The 19,412-nt window shown below is 40.2% G+C and overlaps 1 protein-coding gene across 1 annotated transcript in view; it reads right to left on the reverse strand.

Annotated features, from left to right (window-relative positions):
* DNA2 (DNA replication helicase/nuclease 2) overlaps positions 1-19,412 on the reverse strand; it is a 34,620-nt gene that overhangs the window by 13,048 nt on the left and 2,160 nt on the right. Inside the window, exons 3-14 of the mRNA XM_077822618.1 lie at positions 14,476-14,659; positions 13,733-13,878; positions 11,144-11,275; positions 9,853-10,072; positions 9,018-9,135; positions 8,491-8,656; positions 6,771-6,965; positions 5,355-5,582; positions 4,531-4,647; positions 4,326-4,435; positions 1,914-2,023; positions 941-1,165 (exon numbers count right to left, since the gene is read on the reverse strand). Of these exons, the coding sequence (XP_077678744.1) occupies positions 941-1,165; positions 1,914-2,023; positions 4,326-4,435; positions 4,531-4,647; positions 5,355-5,582; positions 6,771-6,965; positions 8,491-8,656; positions 9,018-9,135; positions 9,853-10,072; positions 11,144-11,275; positions 13,733-13,878; positions 14,476-14,659 (1,951 nt within the window). The remainder of the gene's footprint in view (positions 1-940; positions 1,166-1,913; positions 2,024-4,325; positions 4,436-4,530; positions 4,648-5,354; positions 5,583-6,770; positions 6,966-8,490; positions 8,657-9,017; positions 9,136-9,852; positions 10,073-11,143; positions 11,276-13,732; positions 13,879-14,475; positions 14,660-19,412) is intronic.

A 19,412-nucleotide genomic window follows, 5' to 3' on the forward strand; every position in this document is an offset into this window, starting at 1 on the left:
AAATCAAACGTAAGTGCTGTTAGTTAAGCAGAGCAATAATCTGAGGTAGAACTGGTAAATTGGGGTGTACTGTTTCTTTGGAATATGCTGCAAGTGTCCAATGGACCAGGGGCCGAACATTCTAAGGACACACTCGGAGGGCTTGATAGTGGGGCCTCAAGGGGAGTGTTTCTGTTGCCAGTGGCTTGGGGGGAAGGGAGTGCTGATCCATGGCAGGCACAAACAAGACTTCTTCACACTAAGGGCAGGTGGTAGCAAAGTGCATCAACTCTGGGTACCTCCAGGAAGTGTCAGTATCCCTGTTCTCTAGATTATATACAGACATGGTGATGGCAGTGCAATCTTCCTCACCCCAACTCACGTGCCTTAACTGAATGCTGACTGAAGTGATCAAAGATAAAAACGTAAGCCACTTCCCATATCAATTCAGTCCTCTGCTTCCTTGCGGAGCCTACCAACAAGACAACTAATGGAGTTTTTTGTGATGTAAACACTTCCTGTAAGCTCTCTGGGGCAATGACAGTCCTAGTGGTACGTAAGTGTATATATATTTATTGTATTAGTCTAACACAATGGGGTCGCAGTCAAAGATCTTCAGGCACTACTATTCTACAAATAGGACATCAAATAGAAGCAAACCATGACTAACCAGCTCATTTCATTTCACACGAGCAAGAGAAATGCCCCCCTTTTCACACACACTCCCCAAAAAAAACCCCACTCAGATGGTAACCTGATTCACAATAGACAATGGCCAAACTTGAATTAGTGACAGAAATTGAGGATCTCATTTCTGATCACTGAGCCACGCAGACACTTCTGAGGTAAGTTTGGTCTCTGTACAGCATTTGTACATTTAAAGGGTACAAATTATATTTGTATACACTCATTTATATTACCCTGAATATGTTGCAGGACTACTGAACATTATTCTTCTTACTTGATTGTTATAGAGTTCCTCCAAATGAGTTATAGATTTAATTGATTTGGATCTGCAAATTTCTTCCTCTGTAAACTTCCGTATGTCTGGATGAACCTTCTGAGCTCGCCCCAAGCGCAAAAATCCTACTTTAAACCTGGCTAACTTCAGCAGGATGTTGTCAACAGCAGTGTGTGTAAAACTTGTCAGCAGAACGCTGAAGCCACAGGCATAAAGAATTCTTACCTAAAATAGGAGTAGTAGCAAGGAGAGAAAAAAGAAAAAACCCAGATATTATCATGAACATAGGAATCAGTAATTCCTTTCTAAAAAGGATAAATTAGTCTACATTTTTCTAAATTGGTGTTGGACCTAGGAAGCCAAAAAGTCAGATGAGGGGACAAAGATTCCCAAGCAGGTCCTTGTCTACACTGGAATTTTACCCATCAGCGTAAACTCTCTGTCTCTAACCAGTGCAGCACAATTTGTACGGGATAAGCTTCACCAGTGTAAATCAGGCCAACATTAGGAGTTTGCACTAATACAGGTACGCCAGCACTTAATATCCCAGTGCAGACAAACCTTGGGTCCCACACCAGAACTACTGCTAATGAAGTGCTTGTTTCCAAACCTCAGATCTGCTTCAAAATTGGAAGATTTTATTGTAGTCTGGTGCCAAAGTATTTTAACACCATTAAAACATTGTAAAGTGATCAATGTCATCACCCACCTCCAGGGGTAATGAAAAAAACCACATACACACACCCCCACGCCCCACTGGACCTGAAGGATACATTTTGTCATTCTACTAATGCTAATGTTCTTTATCATAAAGCTGGCTCCATATTTATTTCAATGTAAATGACACAGACAGCAGTCCTGTATAAACCTTAATTGTGAAGAGGACACCTCATATACAGCTTATTTGATGTTTGCCCTCCAAGCTTTTAAATTAACAATTTACTTCTAACATTAGGTCACATTATGGTCTTACTAGAGCACATATTGTAGTAGTTTTTCCTGTTCCAGGCATACCCACAATGAGCGTGTAATCTTTTGAAAGTAGCACTTGTTTCATTGCCTGTTTCTGAGGCTTATTCAGACCTTTAATTAGAAAAAGAAAAAAAGTTAAATACTTGTAGTTAATCCTATATGCAACCTGAACTAGATAAAAATTTTCAGATAAAAATATTTCTAGATAAAAAGATGCAGGCCAGAGCATCTTGCTATTTAAGTGAGACATTAGAACAGGGTTCACTTTCCCAGTAGAGAACAGATGCAAGCTCCCCAGCCTAAGTTAAAACTCAGGCTTTGCCTACACTGGAACTTGATCAGCAAAACTTTTGTTGTTCAGGGGCGTTAAACAAAAAAACAAACCCCCAAATGACAAAAGTTTTACCAACGAAAAGTGCCAGTGTGAACAGCGCTTTGTCAGCAGGAGCGCTCTCCTGCTGTCGCTCATCCGGGGAAAGGGGAGTGGGGGGGTCCAAGTTGTTTGTTTTTTTTTCCCCAGCAAGAGAGCTTTCTCCTTCTACAAACAGCTACACTGCACACCTTTTAGCGGCACAGCTGTAGTGGCACAGCCCTGTCTCTAAAAGCACGGTAGTGTAGACAAAGCCTCAGTTGAAAGAGATAAGCAGGAAGAAATGTTTAAACTAATAGGTACATGTTACAAGTGCACTTTCTACTAGAAGTCATGATCTTCAACCTTGATCAGTGTGTTTTGCAGTCTTAGAGTCACTTTTTACTCATTACTACTTCTGAATTCTCAAGTACACACAGCTCTTCTTCCTTCTGTTCCCCCTACCCCTTTTGCCGTCAGCCAGGAGGCTGTACCCATTCCTATCTGATGCAGACCTTACACAACAATTTTTTTAGCCTCTAGACTAGATTACTACAAGGTACTGCATCTAGGGCAACGCCTGAAAAACACCTGGACACTACAGATAATGGAGGGAGGGGAGCGCGGGCGGACAGACTGCTATAAGTACATAACACTACCTCAGTGTTTCACAGTGGCTACATAATTTGCTTCCAGTGCTGGTTACGATCTAGAACAGGGGCGGGCAAACTTTTTGGCCTGAAGGCCACATTGGGTTTCCAAGACATGTGGAGGGCTGGTTAAGGGAGGCTGTGTCTCCCCAAACAGCCAGGCATGGCCTGGCCCCCACCTCCTATCTGATACCGCCCCTCCCCACCCCCTGATGGCCCCCCCCCAGAACTCCTACTCCATCCACCACCCCCTGCTCCCTGACTACCCCCCCGGGATTCCTACCCCATCCACCACCCCCTGCTCCCTGTCCTCTGACCACCCCCACCCCAACTTCCCTCCCGCCACCCCATCCAACCCCCCCCTCCCCCCCCCATTCCTGACCAGCCCCCTGGGAACCCTGTCCCATCCAACCACCGCTTCTCCCTGTCCCGACTGCCCCCACCCCCGGACCCCTGCCTCATCCAACCCTCCTGTTCCCCACCCTCTGACCGCCCCGACCCCTATCCACCCTCCCGCCCCCTGACCACCACCCCCAACTCCCCTGCCCCCTTACCATGCTGCCTGGAGCGCCGGTGGCTGACGGCACTACAGTCACGCTGCCCAGAGCACCGGGTCAGGCCACGGCTCTGCAACTGCATTGCCCGGCCGCCCAGTGCATTGCGCCAGCAGTGCGCTGAGGCTGTGGGGGCGGGGAGACACTGGGGTAGGTGCCGGGGGCTAGCCTCCTGGGCCAGGAGCTCAGGGGCTGGGCAGGAGGGTCCTGCGGGCCAGACGTGACCCACGAGCCATAGTTTGCCCACCTCTGCGCTAGAAAGCCTGAGATGATTCTCTCTCTCTCTCTGCCGCCCCCTATAGAAATTAGAATCTACAGGGTCATTTTTAAAAAGAAAAGGAGTACTTGTGGCACCTTAGAGACTAATCAATTTATTTAAGCATAAGCTTTCGTGAGCTACAGTGAACTGTACAGTGAAGGTGCCACAAGTACTTCTTTTCTTTTTGTGAATACAGACTAACACGGCTGCTACTCTGAAGGGTCATTTTTGTTGTTTGTTCTCACAGTTAACACCCTTTTACCAACCCATAGAATGTTTTAGTGAAAGGTAAATCTCTCTTGAACCTGCTCCCTCCAATAGTCAGTAAGAGGAAGAAACTAAAGAGCTTAAATGCACAAGAAATGCATACCTTTTTACTGGTTTAGGACTAATTTAATAGTAGAAATAAGGGCAAGTTGGAGTTGCTCAGATCTGAACCTTAAAGTGGAAAGGCTCACATTTTATTGATGTAAGGTGCCAGGTGCTTTGCAATTGAGGTGTATATTTCTAAACAGATTAATTATATCAGTCAATGCATATAAGAATTCCCACAAAAAATAAAGAATAATTTAAGCTGCTATGAGTTAAATATAATTTGTACCCTTTAAAATGTTTGCAACAGTTTCCTTTGCTTCAGGAGGAAGAACAGAGCTCAAGTGCTGGATGAACTGTGGTTTGTGGAAGTCAATTATTAAGTTACGAAGCTTTTCACTAGGGAGAAAAAAAGGAATTAGACCACATTACGATCAGTGAGAACATTTATACAATCACTAAACAAGATCTGAAAACAATTCAATTCTACAAACCTGGCAGAAGAATTCTCCATCAGCTTAGAAAGATTTCTTAAGGGGGCATCAATACCAGAAATTCCTTCTTCATGATCTAACCTAAATATAGTGTCCTTAGGGAGTTTAGATAAGTTCCTGAAAGACATAATAAGAATAATAAGCAGGAATACAATTGCCTTTGCTTCCACATCTGCTTATTAACATCCTACAGCATTGTTGTTAGTAACATTGCCTGATGTATGCAGGCAGCCTGAAACAATAGCTCCAAGAAGGAATAAAACTACCCCTGTTCATGTCAGCAAGGTGAGAACTCTGAAGCCTGATCATTTAAATCAGCAGTAGTACCCATTTCACTGGTGATGAAAGCATTCAAGCAAGGGTGCTGGAACTAGGAGTACTGGAGGTGTGGCAGCACCTTCTGGCTTGAAGTGGTTTCCATCATATATAGAGTCTATAGTTTCGTTCAATGGCTTTCAGCATTCCCACTATAAAAATTATTCCAACACCACTGCATTCAAGGAAGAAAGGATGATAATAATATAAAGATCCACAGAGTCTATGAATAGCATTTCATTTTGCTGTCATAAATAGACGGAGCTTGGAAACATGCTGTAATATTTTGCTTATTAGCTAACAGCCTAGGTAATTGGTGGACAACTCCCTGGGAAAAACACAACGCACACATGTTCTCAGGCCTAGCCCAAGTTTTGCAATTTGAATTTAGTATGGGGCTTTTGTTTTTTTATGATGGTGGACATTAACAAAGTGTGCTTAATTTTATATTGTAAAAAAAGCGCACACACACTTCCTTTCGAACAGCCATATTTTTCTGTTTGTATTACCTGTCCAATAAACAGGAAATACTTGTCACGTTGACCTCTTTAACATAGCCAGCAGACAAGCCAAGTAATGTCTTCTCTCCACTCACAACAACTCTATCTCCTACCAACAGGTTTGTTCCAGGCATGGTACCATTTTTACGCTGGAAATAATGTAGATATTGTCCATCAGAAACTTCCTGCACATGTTCAACTCTGATCACATTTCCAATGCAGTCTCCAGCCTTTTCTCTATGAACACATTAAAAGTAAAAGTGTAAGCTGCCTTGAGTAATTTTCTAGAAGTAGCTTTCTATCAGTTTAAGATTTAATAGTAATTCATTTTAGGTCTTAGAGTAGTTTTTTTTCCACTATATTGGCTGTCTTTTTCTTCCCAAGATAAATGTACTAGCTACATTCCAAAGCCCTGATCAATTCAAGACTGGATATCTTTCTAAAATATATATTCTATCACAACCATAAGTTATGGGATCGAAGCAGGAATTAATTGGTGAAATTCTATGGTGTGTGTTATGCAGGTCAGTCTAGATGATAATGGTCTCTTCTAGCCTTAAAAAGAAATCTATGAATACTATACATTTCTATCCTACCCTATCAGATGTTGTTTCCCAAAAGGGAATGCGATAAAACTGGAAGCAAGCATATGTGGGCTTCAAAACAAAAGTACATTGCTTGTTTTGTGAAACTCCCAGATAAGTGGTCTACAGATTCTCAACACAGTGGAGATTACTCAAGATAAGTCAAAGTATTAAATTCTGAAACATAAAAGGTTGAATTGCACTATAATGTAAGTTTGGCTTTTAGCGCTTCAGTAGTACAACGTAAATCTTACTGCCCATGCTTCACTGAAACAATCTCTTACTGCATTTCACCAATAAAGTTATGCATGGCTCCTAGTGAGATTTTAATAGGAAATGATGCACTACCATGAACCCTCAGTCCACTTTCAGCCACCTATGGAGCAGCCTGTACTAGCAATATGGCACAGAACAGAATACAGCCTGTCAAGAGCCTTGATTCAGAGAGGCAGCGCAAGGCGCTGGGATGGCAGACAACATCCAGCTGCACACATAAGGGAGGTGAGGCTAGTAAAAGTATTGTGATCTTATTTTATAAGAATGAAGATAAGGCACAATTTATCATCATCTTCCAGGGTCCTTTTATGGTTCCCCTCCTTCCCCCAAGAAGGTACCTAACCGGTTGGTGATACCATACCACCAGATGTACTAGCCCAATGCTTTTGATAGACACCCCCACACACACGAACTAGCACTTCCTGCTATCTCAAGTAACTGTATAATCAGAATATTTACCCAAGGATTGAAAGAAAGATCTTGTCTCTTGCAGGAGACACAATGAGTTACAAGAAACCAAGCAGGTAAGAGCTGTCCACAGACAATGCCCTCACTTCCATCTTACCTTTCTGAAGCAGGCATCAGCCATATATTTTTACGTCCTTTTTTGCCCTCTCCACACTGTGACTCCAAGGTTAACATCAGATACCACAGGCTGAAATACTGTAAGTGAGACAGTTTCAGATGCTGGGTCTCTTTTTCAATAATGGGTACCACAGCAAGAGGAATAAGGACATTGTCCATCTGTTGCTCTACAGCTCTAAAAATAGACACAAGCATCAAGTTAAAAAAAGGAAAAGTCATCTTCTTTTAAGACTACATATGCTTACTAAATTCCATAAGGTAAAATACAAAAGCTAAATGAAAATATCTATTTGAACAAATCAAACCTAGGGGAAAAGCATCCTATTCCAAATCTTTACATGTGAGCATGAAATTCCAAATACAGAACCTGTTCCTACACCCCTTATTTACATTAGTACTTTCATATTAGTGACTGGATGTCCCCGGTAATAATTTGGAGTGTCCACCGATGAAAAGTTGACTTTTTTTTTGTTTTTTTTCCAAATAATTCAAGCATAATATTCTCTGTCCTCTACATAAAGAACGCTATCTCTATTTACAAAATGAGCCACGGCTGTGTAAAGATTCTGAAGACTATATTTATCAATATAGCATCATTTTGTCTTATGAATGCGAAATCCCCTTATCTTATTTAATGTACATATATAATTACATAGCATACATAATGGACTCACCCCAACAACTGTTTCAAGTGCAATACCTGTAGACTTTTTGGTATAGTGTCATGTATGAAAACAACACTTCTGAAAGGAAACAATTTTTAACCTAACTAAAAACTTCAGGCAGCTTTAAGATGGTCTTTATTGGAGGATACTACAAGACGGACTTTAAAAAGGAAAATATCACAGGGGCACAGGTGATTTAAATTTAGAAAACAGTATGTAGGCAAGTGGGCCCAGATCTCCCCACCATATAATTTTAGGCATACAATTTTGGCCACTATGTTTAGGGGTACTCTCTTACACCCAACACTTATAAATAATGTAAATAATCTGAATTTTTTAAATATGATATACAAATGAATTACTGTATTATAATTAATAAAAGTTAATTTATTGAAAACCCATTTAATATCTTTGAGACTGCCTTTAATTGTATTCTTTTATCATGATAAAACAAAAATATAAAGTTCAATATCGTTGGACCGGCAAAAGAAAAATCAAAGTTTGTTATTAAAAATTCAACTTTTAAAACTAAGTGCAGAAAAATTTCAGAAGTTGGATGCACTAAACAGTAACTAAGGGTCTGTCTATGTGGTAAATTTTTCGAGCATAGCTCTAGCAGAATAATTATATCAGTATAGTTATGGCAGCATAACTCTCTGTGTGGATGCCATTCTGGTGTAATTATTCCTCTTATAGCTATGATAGTCAATTCCCTGTGTAGGCAAGCCTTAAGAGAATCACAAATTTAGACCCCAACCCTGCAAAGGTTTGGGTATATGACTTCAGTGGGACTACTCACAGAGTGTAAAGATAAATAGTTGGGTAAGCCTCTGTAGGAACAGGTTCTTAAATTGTCAAGGCTGGGGAGGAATCAATGGAACAATGCTTATCTTTGGAGAAAGTCATTGCATACCAAGGGCAAGTGTTAATCAACACTGTGAAATCACCACAGAAAATCCAAAACCATTTAGTTTTTTTTTTTTAAAAAAAAACAAATTAAGTGTTTACTATCCAAAGTCTGAAAGTTTCTTTTACCTGCTATAAAGAAAGCAGTTGTGCATTTGTGAGCAATATTTACAGGCCCGACTATCATCAATTACAGGAGGCAAAGAGGCAAGTTGTGTTTGCTTATTTCCCAGGGCAGATTTACACATACTGTGGAATAAGTAAGAGGCCAGTTGATTTCTTAGCTTTAGTAATTCTGTAAAGGAAAAAAAGAAAAGAAATGTGAACTAGTCTTTCAGAGTTAGAAACAGGAAAAAAAGTGAATATTTATTAATTGATTTGGGGCTCCAAGCAATGGGCACGTACACAGCACAAACAGTATTCATCATAAAGATATTTTTGGTGTTGTGTACATTTTTTTATATCCAAAATTATTCCAGGAAGATTAAGCATTCTTGTCAAAACAAAGAACTTATCTCAACACTGTTTACTAGTTCCTGGAAGTGGTACATCAACCAGTATAAATATTTTCAAGAGAGAACAATGTAGTAACTGTTAATGTGGAAAAAACCTCTTAGAATTTACGATAGTTAAGCACTGTTTCTGGGAAAAACCACCTCTCCTATCCATTCGATTGCCAGACACAGGATACATATTGCCAGTTTTAAGGTAAAGAAGAAATCCAGCTTCAGGATCCGCTCTTCGTTCTTGGTTCAACAAGGTGTACAGAATAACCTGAAGACATTTAAAAAATGTATTAAAGTGTATTTTGATATTTACCTAAATTGCATAAGTCATGTGAATATGTTAAGGTTGTACAGATAAGCAGCTTTATCATTGCCAACAAGATTACAAAGAATAAATGCTTGTAATCTAATTGATGTTTTTCCATTAAAGATTTCTTCCATAAGAAAAATCTCTAAAAAAGTTGAAATTTGAGAATTGCTTATTTAGTTGGTGATGCAGGAAGTAAATACCCATAACTCAGTCACCTCTACAATATTATACCTCCCCATCTCTGGACCCTGAAGAGGCCTCTCTGAGGTATTAGCTACGGAGGAATGAATAGTTACCCATCCAGCCCTGCAGAAATCTCTTGAAAGATAACACAATTTCAAGCTAATATTCTCTCTTCCCTAGAGCCTTTGTGGGAGGTTTTGCAGGTCAAAGATACAATCTCCACACAACGATCCTGGTTTCTTCCCTTGGGGCTACTCATTGAGATTACCTCCTCGCTCCCTTATGGAAATCTGAACCTTTGCTTGAAGGTGGTAGTTTGTAAACACTTCCACATTCCTCAATTCCTCATTCATAAATACAGGTTTGAGATCATGATAAGCCATCCATAATACCTAATTATATTACATATAAACTGGTTCAGCCATCATTTATTAGATGAAGTGCAAACAAGTATATGACAATTGTGTATGCTGAACATTTAAACATTTCTACCTGACTTCTGTGTTCTATGGAGTTAGATTCCTTGCCAGTTTTAAGCTCCAATGGCATTATCTTATATTGCGTTCCAGACTTGCGATGTATTTTCACACCAACTGTAACATCAATCTTGCCCTTTAATCCAAACCTGGGAGACCAGATATTCTCTTCAATATCCAGGAACTCTGCAACTTCAATATTACAAGATAAATCTTCTATTTTTCCATCACTTGGTCTACAAGGAAAGCAAAACAAAACAAATAACTTTATCACCTGAAGAGTTACAAGACTACTTTAGAAACAGATATAAGCTGCTGCATTTCTCTAAACAGGTACCCATGAGAATTCCAAAGATTTAGATCTTCACAGGGAACTTCTATTAGTGTGCATGCACTGCAGTGGCAAAAAGATCTATGTGTGTAATATTAGCCATTAATTTAAGATAGTTAGAGTGTTACGGCCCACTCAAGCAAACTTTCTATATATGGATCAGGCCTCAACTCAAAAGGCTACCTTAAACTGTACACTGATATGGTAATTTCTCAGTCTGAAGAAGTTATATTTTTAAAAATTATATTTAAATGTTTGTTACAGATGTGCAAAAACTTAATTGAAAGTGTCATGAATTCCTTCTGAAGAACATGCCTTATTTGATCTTCAAAATATTTAACCTTTTTAAAAGTTACCTTGAAGTTAATACTATTTAAAAAGCACTTTTATTCCTCAACCGTGCCAATTTAACTATGAAGGAAATAGAGGACCAGGTGACTGGCCTTTACATCCATGGGAGCAGGCAGCTAAATGGCAGAGAAGCATGGACAGGAAGAAAACTTTGCAATGAGCAAGTATGATGAAAGCCAGATTTTTAATCTTAACTATATATATTTTTATAGCTTAGTCAATTGATTAAATAAGCTAGTTCTTCCAGTGCCAAAATTTCTACTCTGTGAATTGACCAACACTGACTACTGTGACTAGAATCTTTTTAAGAACAAAAGGTGTTATTTCTACAAGATCCATTCTCCATCACCATGGACACCTGTAATATTGTTTCCCAATCAATGCAGCTGCAGCTAAACAAGTAGCTCACTGTAGACCAAGTCATTCTTTGCTTAACAAGGCCAACTTTCTAGGCAGCAAGGCCATGAGTCAGCTCCGCATCGATAAATGCAGAAAGGAATAAAAGGTTTTTGCTTTAAAATTCAGATGAACAAATTAATGAGACAAAGTAAAGTAATTTCACTAGTGACATCTTTGCTAGGTAACAATAAAACAGGTTTTTAATGTGCAAGTAATGGTTTCTTACAGTTTTATCTGCATTTTGTTGTGGTTAGCTTGACTAGGTTTGTGCATGAAGTCTTCTGCCCATTTAGAAATTGATGGAAGATATTCTTCTATCTCTTGCATGATTTCTTCTTGTTTCAGATTTAAGTAGTACCTGTACAAGTGAACCCATACTCGTTAAGTACTACATAGAAAATAAGGAATAATATAGGGTGAAGGAGAATAGACTCAAAACTGAATATGCAATCTAGTTTACTGGGGCCTCCATCCTTCAAAGACTTACACAAGTGTTTAAACTTTCTGCATTGTGGGATTGCTCACTATGTGACGTTAAGAGTGTGCAACAATGGAGCATCTGAGACAATTAGTTATAAACCGCTATAAAAAGAAAAATTACTTAAGTCTCTGCTGAAAGATTTACACACAAATATTTGTGCACTCTGAAGTAGTTTACTAAATATTAGCCTCAGTTAAAAACAAAAGAAAAGGCTTCAAAGGGGACTATGAACATTTATGTGAACACAGGCACAGGATACTCCCCTATAATGTTAGGCAGCACCAACTAAGGACTAGATTAGTTGTATTCTGTATTATCAGGTCTAGATTTCAAACCTGACAGCCATCATCCTTAAGTTTATTTATGCATTAGAATTACTTAAATTGAATTACATGGTCTCAATTTTAATTCAAGCTCAGAGCAATAGGAGTGGCATTTTAGTTTATTTTAAAGAGATGACAAATTTAGACACTAAAAGAACTGAAGGAAAATACAAAAAAAATTAACAATCAAGAAACCTGCCACAATAGCTGCCAACAGAGCAAGTAGAAAACAAAAAATACCTTCAGATAAAATGAAATATTGCTGCTATGGTTAACTCGCATGGGAGAATAAGGCCCCAATCTGAGAATTGGGACAAATATATTTCTTATCAGTTCAGTACATTTGAACTTCTAACTGTCCATGGACAAGTGACCATTAAAATTTTTCCTGCAGCCTGTGATTTACAAAGTACTTTCTGCACAACTCAAGTTCATAATTAGGGCTATGTTTTAGTCACAGGTATTTTTAAGAAAAGTCATGGATAGGTCATGGGCAGTAAATAAAAATTCACAGGCCTGTAACCTGTGTGAAAGTAGAATGAATTATATTGAAATTATAATTCATTAAAGAAATGCTGCTTGAAGAGTTGTTGAAATATAGTTGTCAGGAAGAGAAACATTAAGGAGTGTGAGACAATGGGTCCTCAAACTAATTAACTTAGAGCTCCTACTGAGCTAGGAGATTAGTAAATGTTAGTATGCAAATAAGATATGTATGTATATTTGTCAGTTTCTGCTTCCTTTTGTCTCCTATGTTAAATTGGCTTTGGCTTCTGTATAAATAAGTTAAATTGAGCTTTTGCAGGGGGCTCATTTATATCTGGGTGCATTGGCAAAGCGCTTTGCTAATAAACAGAGTGGTCTGACAAATTATGTGAGTCCTGAATCTGACTTTGACACCTGTCCATGACTTTTACTAAATACCCTGACTAAAACTGGGGGAAAGGGGGTTTGGTGGGTGCCACACATGCTGGGGAGGAGCCACAGGTGCTGGGGGCGCAGGTGGTCGGGGGGTGCTGCAGGTGCTAGGGGGGTTGGTGGGGCTGGGGCAGGCTCTTTACCCAGCTCCAAGGAAGCAGCGGCCCCAGCTCTCTAGAGCTCCATGTGCTGCCTCCACTCCACCCCAAACCCCAGTTCTGCAGCTCCCATTGGCTCGGAACCGCAGGGCGGCGCGCAGAGACCGCTCAAGCAGCAGCTGGTGCGACTGACCCGGGGGACTGCCCAAGCTGCTCAGGCAGCTCCTGGGCCCGACGCACAGGGCTGCTGCAGAAGTCACAGAAAGTCACAGAATCCATGACTTCCATGACCTCTGTAACAAACACAGAGCCTTATTCATAATTGACGGACTTTGTAGCAAAGTTAATCAAAGTCTTGAGATTAGCATCATCACAAATCTGATGGCCTTCAGATCAAAATGTAGAGTCTTCTGTCGCTTTTGGCCACAAATACAAAATGGGAGTTTGGGAATTGAAGAGACAGATTTCTGTAACTGTTAGTGTTTCTAGTTAGAATCTAAGATTAGTGGTATAAAATAATTATATTAGTACTCTAAAAAAATTAGAGACCTCACTGCTTTGTCAGGTGAGAATTTTCTAGGGATCAGCACAGTATTTTTTTTAATTATTTGTGTCACGTTTAGCACAGATTTGCAAAACTTGTGACAATCTAATAGCCCAGGCCAAAAAAATCCACTTGCCCACCCTGCCAAAAGAATAATTTTCCTCACCTCTCCCGTGAGTGGCTATGGTTTTGTACATCTTATTCAGTTGCTGAATTCAATTTAAATGAAATATTTTACTCTCAGACCAGGAAGTGTCTTTATAAAAGCCATGAATACTTTCTACAAACACAAAGATTATTTTGGTGGAATATTCTTGAATTAATAATCCTGCTTCTGAATATCCTGCACTTTAAAAGAGTTACTGCACCACAGACACTTCACCTGGAAGACAGAATTATTATCTTCTTCCATCCTTCAAATCTAGACACAGATATCTGCAATGTCACTTACATTTCTTTTAGATACTTTGGTCCATGGACAATTCTGAAGGCAAGTTCTTGTAGTTTTTCTTGTGCAAAGTTATTTGTTACTCCTTGCTGGAAAGTTTCATGAAGGATTGTACCAATCAGCATCTGCCGCGAACTGGACTCACAACTCTACAAGGGGAAAATAAATAAAAAAAATCACAACAAGCACACCGCTCCCCCACGCAGGAAGCAGCGGGCTCATTCCAGCACCACGCTCATTCCAGCATGCATCGAATGCTGCTGCCAGCAGTAGGGACCAGCCTCTCCTCAGTCCACTGGAATGGGACCTTGAATTCTCCCCACCTCTCTGCATTCAAATCAGGCTGCTTCCTCACCCATGCTGCCTAGGAGGCAATAGGGAGAGAACAGGAAGATTCTCCCTGCTTTTAGTTCCCGCGCCTGGATCCAACCCTGGCTTGCAGCAGCCCAAAGCTGCAATTACAGGTAAAGTCCTGCTCAGCCCTATACTCAGTACACAAGGAATTTTCCAGTGAACTTGGTTGCAAAGCTCCACAAAGTCTCCGATAACATGCAAACTAAGATTTTTTCCAAAGGCTTATAACTTGGCCAAATTTCAGTAGATTTTCACATGGATGGCAAAAGGCACAACCCAGACAAATGCCACTATCTGCCAATTTTCATGTCCCTGCTCCAAAGCATGGACTTTTTTTTAGTGATTTGTCACCAGTTTTAGGATGTTTTATATTCCATGGTTTCCGTACTCACCCTGAACTTTTCACTCAGTACTGCTTTTCTCATACATCGAATACTATTTGATACTGTAGTGCCAGAAAGCAGCAAATCTGGGTACAGAATTAGATATCCAGAGTCCCTATTTATTATCCAGGTACCAGAATGACAATCTCCTTCTAAGTGAATGATGTCTCCTGGAACTACTGGAACAGAATACCTATAAAGTAATTACAAATTGCAATAACCATTTGCAAGACATAAGGATATATTAGAAATGAAGTTCATATTCCAAAATCAGAGTAAACCATCCAATTTTTCAAAAAGTCAGCCTGGAAAAAACACTGAAAACAAATTAAATAAAAAGCAATTTACACTAGTAAAACAAGCATGATTTTCACTGACTGTTACAGAAACAGTATCTTTTAATATTTGAGAGAAAGCGTATTTCAAAAAAAAAAAAAATTGCACAAATTTCTGTTACAGACAACACACATGTACTCAAATAATTCAAACCCCACCAAAAGCAGTCTCACAAACTAATCCAGTATGTTTTGCACTCAGATCTTGTACATGATCATGGACTTTGTACAGAACTGACTTTCTACTCATTTACAGTAACGTCAAATAGAATTCTGCAAGATTTTTATCAGTTCTATATAGCCTCATTTGTAAGCAGAATCTAAGATAAATTTTTAAGAAGAACTGCAGTAGTGACTTCAGAATAGAACAGAATCAGGAAGACATTCTACCAGATTGTCCAATATAATACAACAACTGAGAACAATTACTTGCCAGTGCCCCTTATAAAAGCAATCACACTCTGAAAGTGTCCCATCCCAACCAAGACTTTAATTCTCTACCACAAGTTATCCTCTTCTTGAAAGCCTGTCTTTAACTTATTTTAAGTGATTGCTTTTTGGCATTGCCCTATCTTCATATAACTGAAGTTTGCCAACTTTAGCATCTGGAGTAGAGTTCCCAAAAACTGAGCCCATGAAATCCAGGGGATAGGGATTCTGCATTAAACTAGTTCCGCTGTATTTTCCCCTAAACAGCTCCTCTCAAATTTAGTGATCTGAAATGAAACTCACTTTATGACACCGTTATTCTTACTGAGACAGTATATCTTGAGAAACGTGCAACCTACATTCTTTACAGAATCAGTGTTCCTGGAGGCCATGTCATCAGTTCAATTAGCACAAACTGCTGCAATTAGCACATAAAACTGCACATTTACAGTTTCACCATTTTGCATATTTGTTAGAGTATTAAGCCATGACAAAATGATGTGAAGACTAGAAGACAATATAATTGACATTTGATACCAGCTGCTCTCAAGATTAATAAAAGACACTAACATGTTGATACCATATTAAGTCATATATTGAGTTGATATTATATAATTGTATTAAGATAATATATTCTGAATTTTGTTTTCATCTTTAAGATAGTAAAAAACTAGGGCTGTCGATTAATCGCTGTTAAGTCACGTGATTAACAAAAAATTGCTGTTAATCGCCATTTTAATTGCGCTATTAAATAGAATACCGATTGAAATTGATTAAATATTTTTGGAAGTTTTTGTACATTTTCAAGTATATTCATTTCAATCACAATACTGAATACAAAGTGTACAGTGCTCACTTTACGGTGAAAATATTTGTAATAAAAACATAAAAATGGTAAAATAGTATTTTGTAATTCACCTTATACTGCACTGTAGTGCAATCTCTTTATCATGAAAGATGAACTTACAAATTTAGAATTATGTACAAAAAATAACTGCATTCAAAAATAAAACAATGTAAAACTTTAGCGCCTACAAGTCCACACAGTCCTACTTCTTGTTCAGCCAATTGCTCAGACAAACAAGTTTGTTTACATTTGCAGGAGATAATACTGCCTGCTTCTTGCTTACAATGTCATCTGAAAGTGAGAACATGTGTTCGCATGGCACTGTTGTAGCTGGCGTCGCAAGATATTTTCGTGCCAGATGCGCTAAAGATTCACAGGTTCTGTTCGATAACCATCCAAAGCAGTATGGACCAACGCATGTTTATTTTCATCATCGGAGTCAGATGTCACCAGCAGGTTAATTTTCTTCTTTGGTGGTTCAGGTTCCGTAGTTTCCGCTTCGGAGCGTGGCTCTTTTAAGATTTCTGTAAGTATGTGCCACACCTCATCCCTCAAATTTTGGAAGGCACTTCAGAGTCTTAATCCTTGGGTTGAATACTCTACCTATTTTTAGAAATCTCACACTGGTACCCGCTTTGTGTTTTGTCAAATCTGCAGTGACAGCGTTCTTAAAATGACCAACATGTGCTGGGTCCGAGACTCCTATAACATGAAATATTGGCAAAAGACAGGTAAAACAGAGCAGGAGACATACAATTCTCCCCCAAGGAATTAACGCATTATATTTTTAACGAGTGTCATCAGCATGGAAGCAAGTCCTCTGGATTGGTGGCCGAAGCATGAAGGGGTATATGCATATTTAGCATATCTGGCATGTAAATACTTTGAAATGCCGGCTACAAAAGTGGCACGCGAAAGCCCATTCTCACTTTCAGATGACATTGTAAGCAAGAAGCGGGCAGCATTATCTCCTACAAATGTAAACAAACTTGTTTGTCTGAGCAATTGGCTGAACAAGAAGTAGGACTGCGAAGGCACTAAAGTTTTACATTTATTTTTCAATGCAGTTATTTTTTGTACATAATTTTACATTTCTAAGTTCATCTTTCATGATAAAGAGATTGCACTACAGTATTCATAGAATATCAGGGTTGGAAGGGACCTCAGGAGGTCATCTAGTCCAATCCCCAGCTCAAAGCAGGACCAATCCCCAGCCAGGGCTTTGTCAAGCCTGACCTTCAAAACTTCTAAAGAAGGGGATTCCACCACCTCCCTAGGTACGCATTCCAGTGTTTCACCACCCTCCTAGTGAAAAAGTTTTTTCTAATATCCACCCTAAACCTCCCCCACTGCAACTTGAGACCATTACTCCTTGTTCTGTCATCAGCTACCACTGACAACAGTCTAGATCCATCCTCTTTGGAACCCCCTTTCAGGTAGTTGAAAGCAGCTATCAAATCCTCCCTCATTCTTCTCTTCCGCAGACTATACAATCCCAGTTCCCTCAGCCTCTCCTCATAAGTCATGTGTTCCAGACCCCTAATCATTTTTGTTGCCCTTCGCTGGACTCTCTCCAATTTATCCACATCCTTCTTGTAGTGTGGGGCCCAAAACCGGACACAGTACTCCAGATGAGGCCTCACCGATGTTGAATAGAGGGGAACAATCATATCCCTCAATCTGCTAACAATGCCCCTACTTATACACCCCATAATGCCATTAGCCTTCTTGGCAACAAGGGCACACTGTTGACTAATATCCAGTTTCTCGTCCACTAGGTCCTTTTCTGCAGGACAGCTGCCTAGCCATTCGGTCCCTAGCCTGTAGCGGTGCATGGGATTCTTCCGTCCTAAGTGCAAGACTCTGCACTTGTCCTTGTTGAACCTCATCAGATTTCTTTTGGCCCAATCCTCCAATTTGTCTAGGGCCCTCTGTATCCTCTCCCTACCCTCCAGCATATCTACCTTTCCTCCCAGTTTAGTGTCATCTGCAAACTTGCTGAGGGTATAGTCCACACCATCCTCCAGATCATTAATGAAGATATTGAACAAAACCGGCCCGAGGACCGAACCTTGGGGCACTCCGCTTGATACCAGCTGCCAACTAGACATGGAGCCATTGATCACTACCCGTTGAGCCCGATAATCTAGCCAGCTTTCTACCCACCTTATCGTCCATTCATCCAGCCCATACTTCTTTGACTTGCTGACAAGAACACTGTGGGAGACAGTGTCAAAAGCTTTGCTAAAGACAGGGAAGAACACGTTCACTGCTTTCCCCTCATCCACAGAGCCAGTTATCTCATCATAGAAGGCAATTAGATTCGTCAGGCATGACTTGCCCTTGGTGAATCCATGCTGACTCTTCCCTCTCCTCTAAGTGCATCAGAATTGATTCCTTGAGGACCTGCTCCATGATTCTTCCAGGGACTGAGGTGAGGCTGACTGGCCTGTAGTTCCCTGGATCCTCCTCTTTCCCTTTTTAAAGATGGGCACTACATTAGCCTTTTTCCAGTTGTCTGGGACCTCCCCCGATCGCCATGGGTTTTCAAAGATAATGGCCAATGGCTCTGCAATCACATCCGCCAACTCCTTTGGCACTCTCGGATGCAGCGCATCCAGCCCCATGGACTTGTGCTCGTCCAGCTTTTCTAAATAGTCCCAAACCACTTCTTTCTCCACGGAGGGCTGGTCACCTCCTCCCCATGCTGTGCTGCCCCATGCAGTAGTCTGGGAGCTGACCTTGTTCGTGAAGACAGAGGCAAACAAAGCATTGAGTATATTAGCTTTTTCCACATCCTCTGTCACTAGGTTGCCTCCCTCATTCAGTAAGGGGCCCACACGTTCCTTGACTTTCTTCTTGTTGCTAACATACCTGAAAAAACCCTTCTTGTTACTCTTAACATCTCTTGCTAGCTGCAACTCCAGATATGATTTGGCCTTCCTGATTTCACTCCTGCATGCCTGAGCAATATTTTTATACTCTTCCCTGGTCATTTGTTCAATCTTCCACTTCTTCTAAGCTTCTTTTTTGTGTTTAAGATCAGCAAGAATTTCACTGTTAAGCCAAGCTGTCACCTGCCATATTTACTGTTCTTTCTACATATCAGGATGATTTGTTCCTGTAACCTCAATAAGGATTCTTTAAAATACAGCCAGCTCGCCTGGACTCCTTTTCCCCTCATGTTATTCTCCCAGGGGATCCTGCCAATCAGATCCCTGAGGTTGTCAAAGTCTGCTTTTCTGAAGTCCAGGGTCGTATTCTGCTGTTCTCCTTTCTTCCGTGTGTCAGATCCTGAACTCGACCATCTTATCGTCACTGCCTCCCAGGTTCCC

The sequence above is a fragment of the Eretmochelys imbricata genome, chromosome 7 (assembly GCF_965152235.1).
Source record: "Eretmochelys imbricata isolate rEreImb1 chromosome 7, rEreImb1.hap1, whole genome shotgun sequence".
NCBI lineage: Eukaryota > Metazoa > Chordata > Testudines > Cheloniidae > Eretmochelys > Eretmochelys imbricata.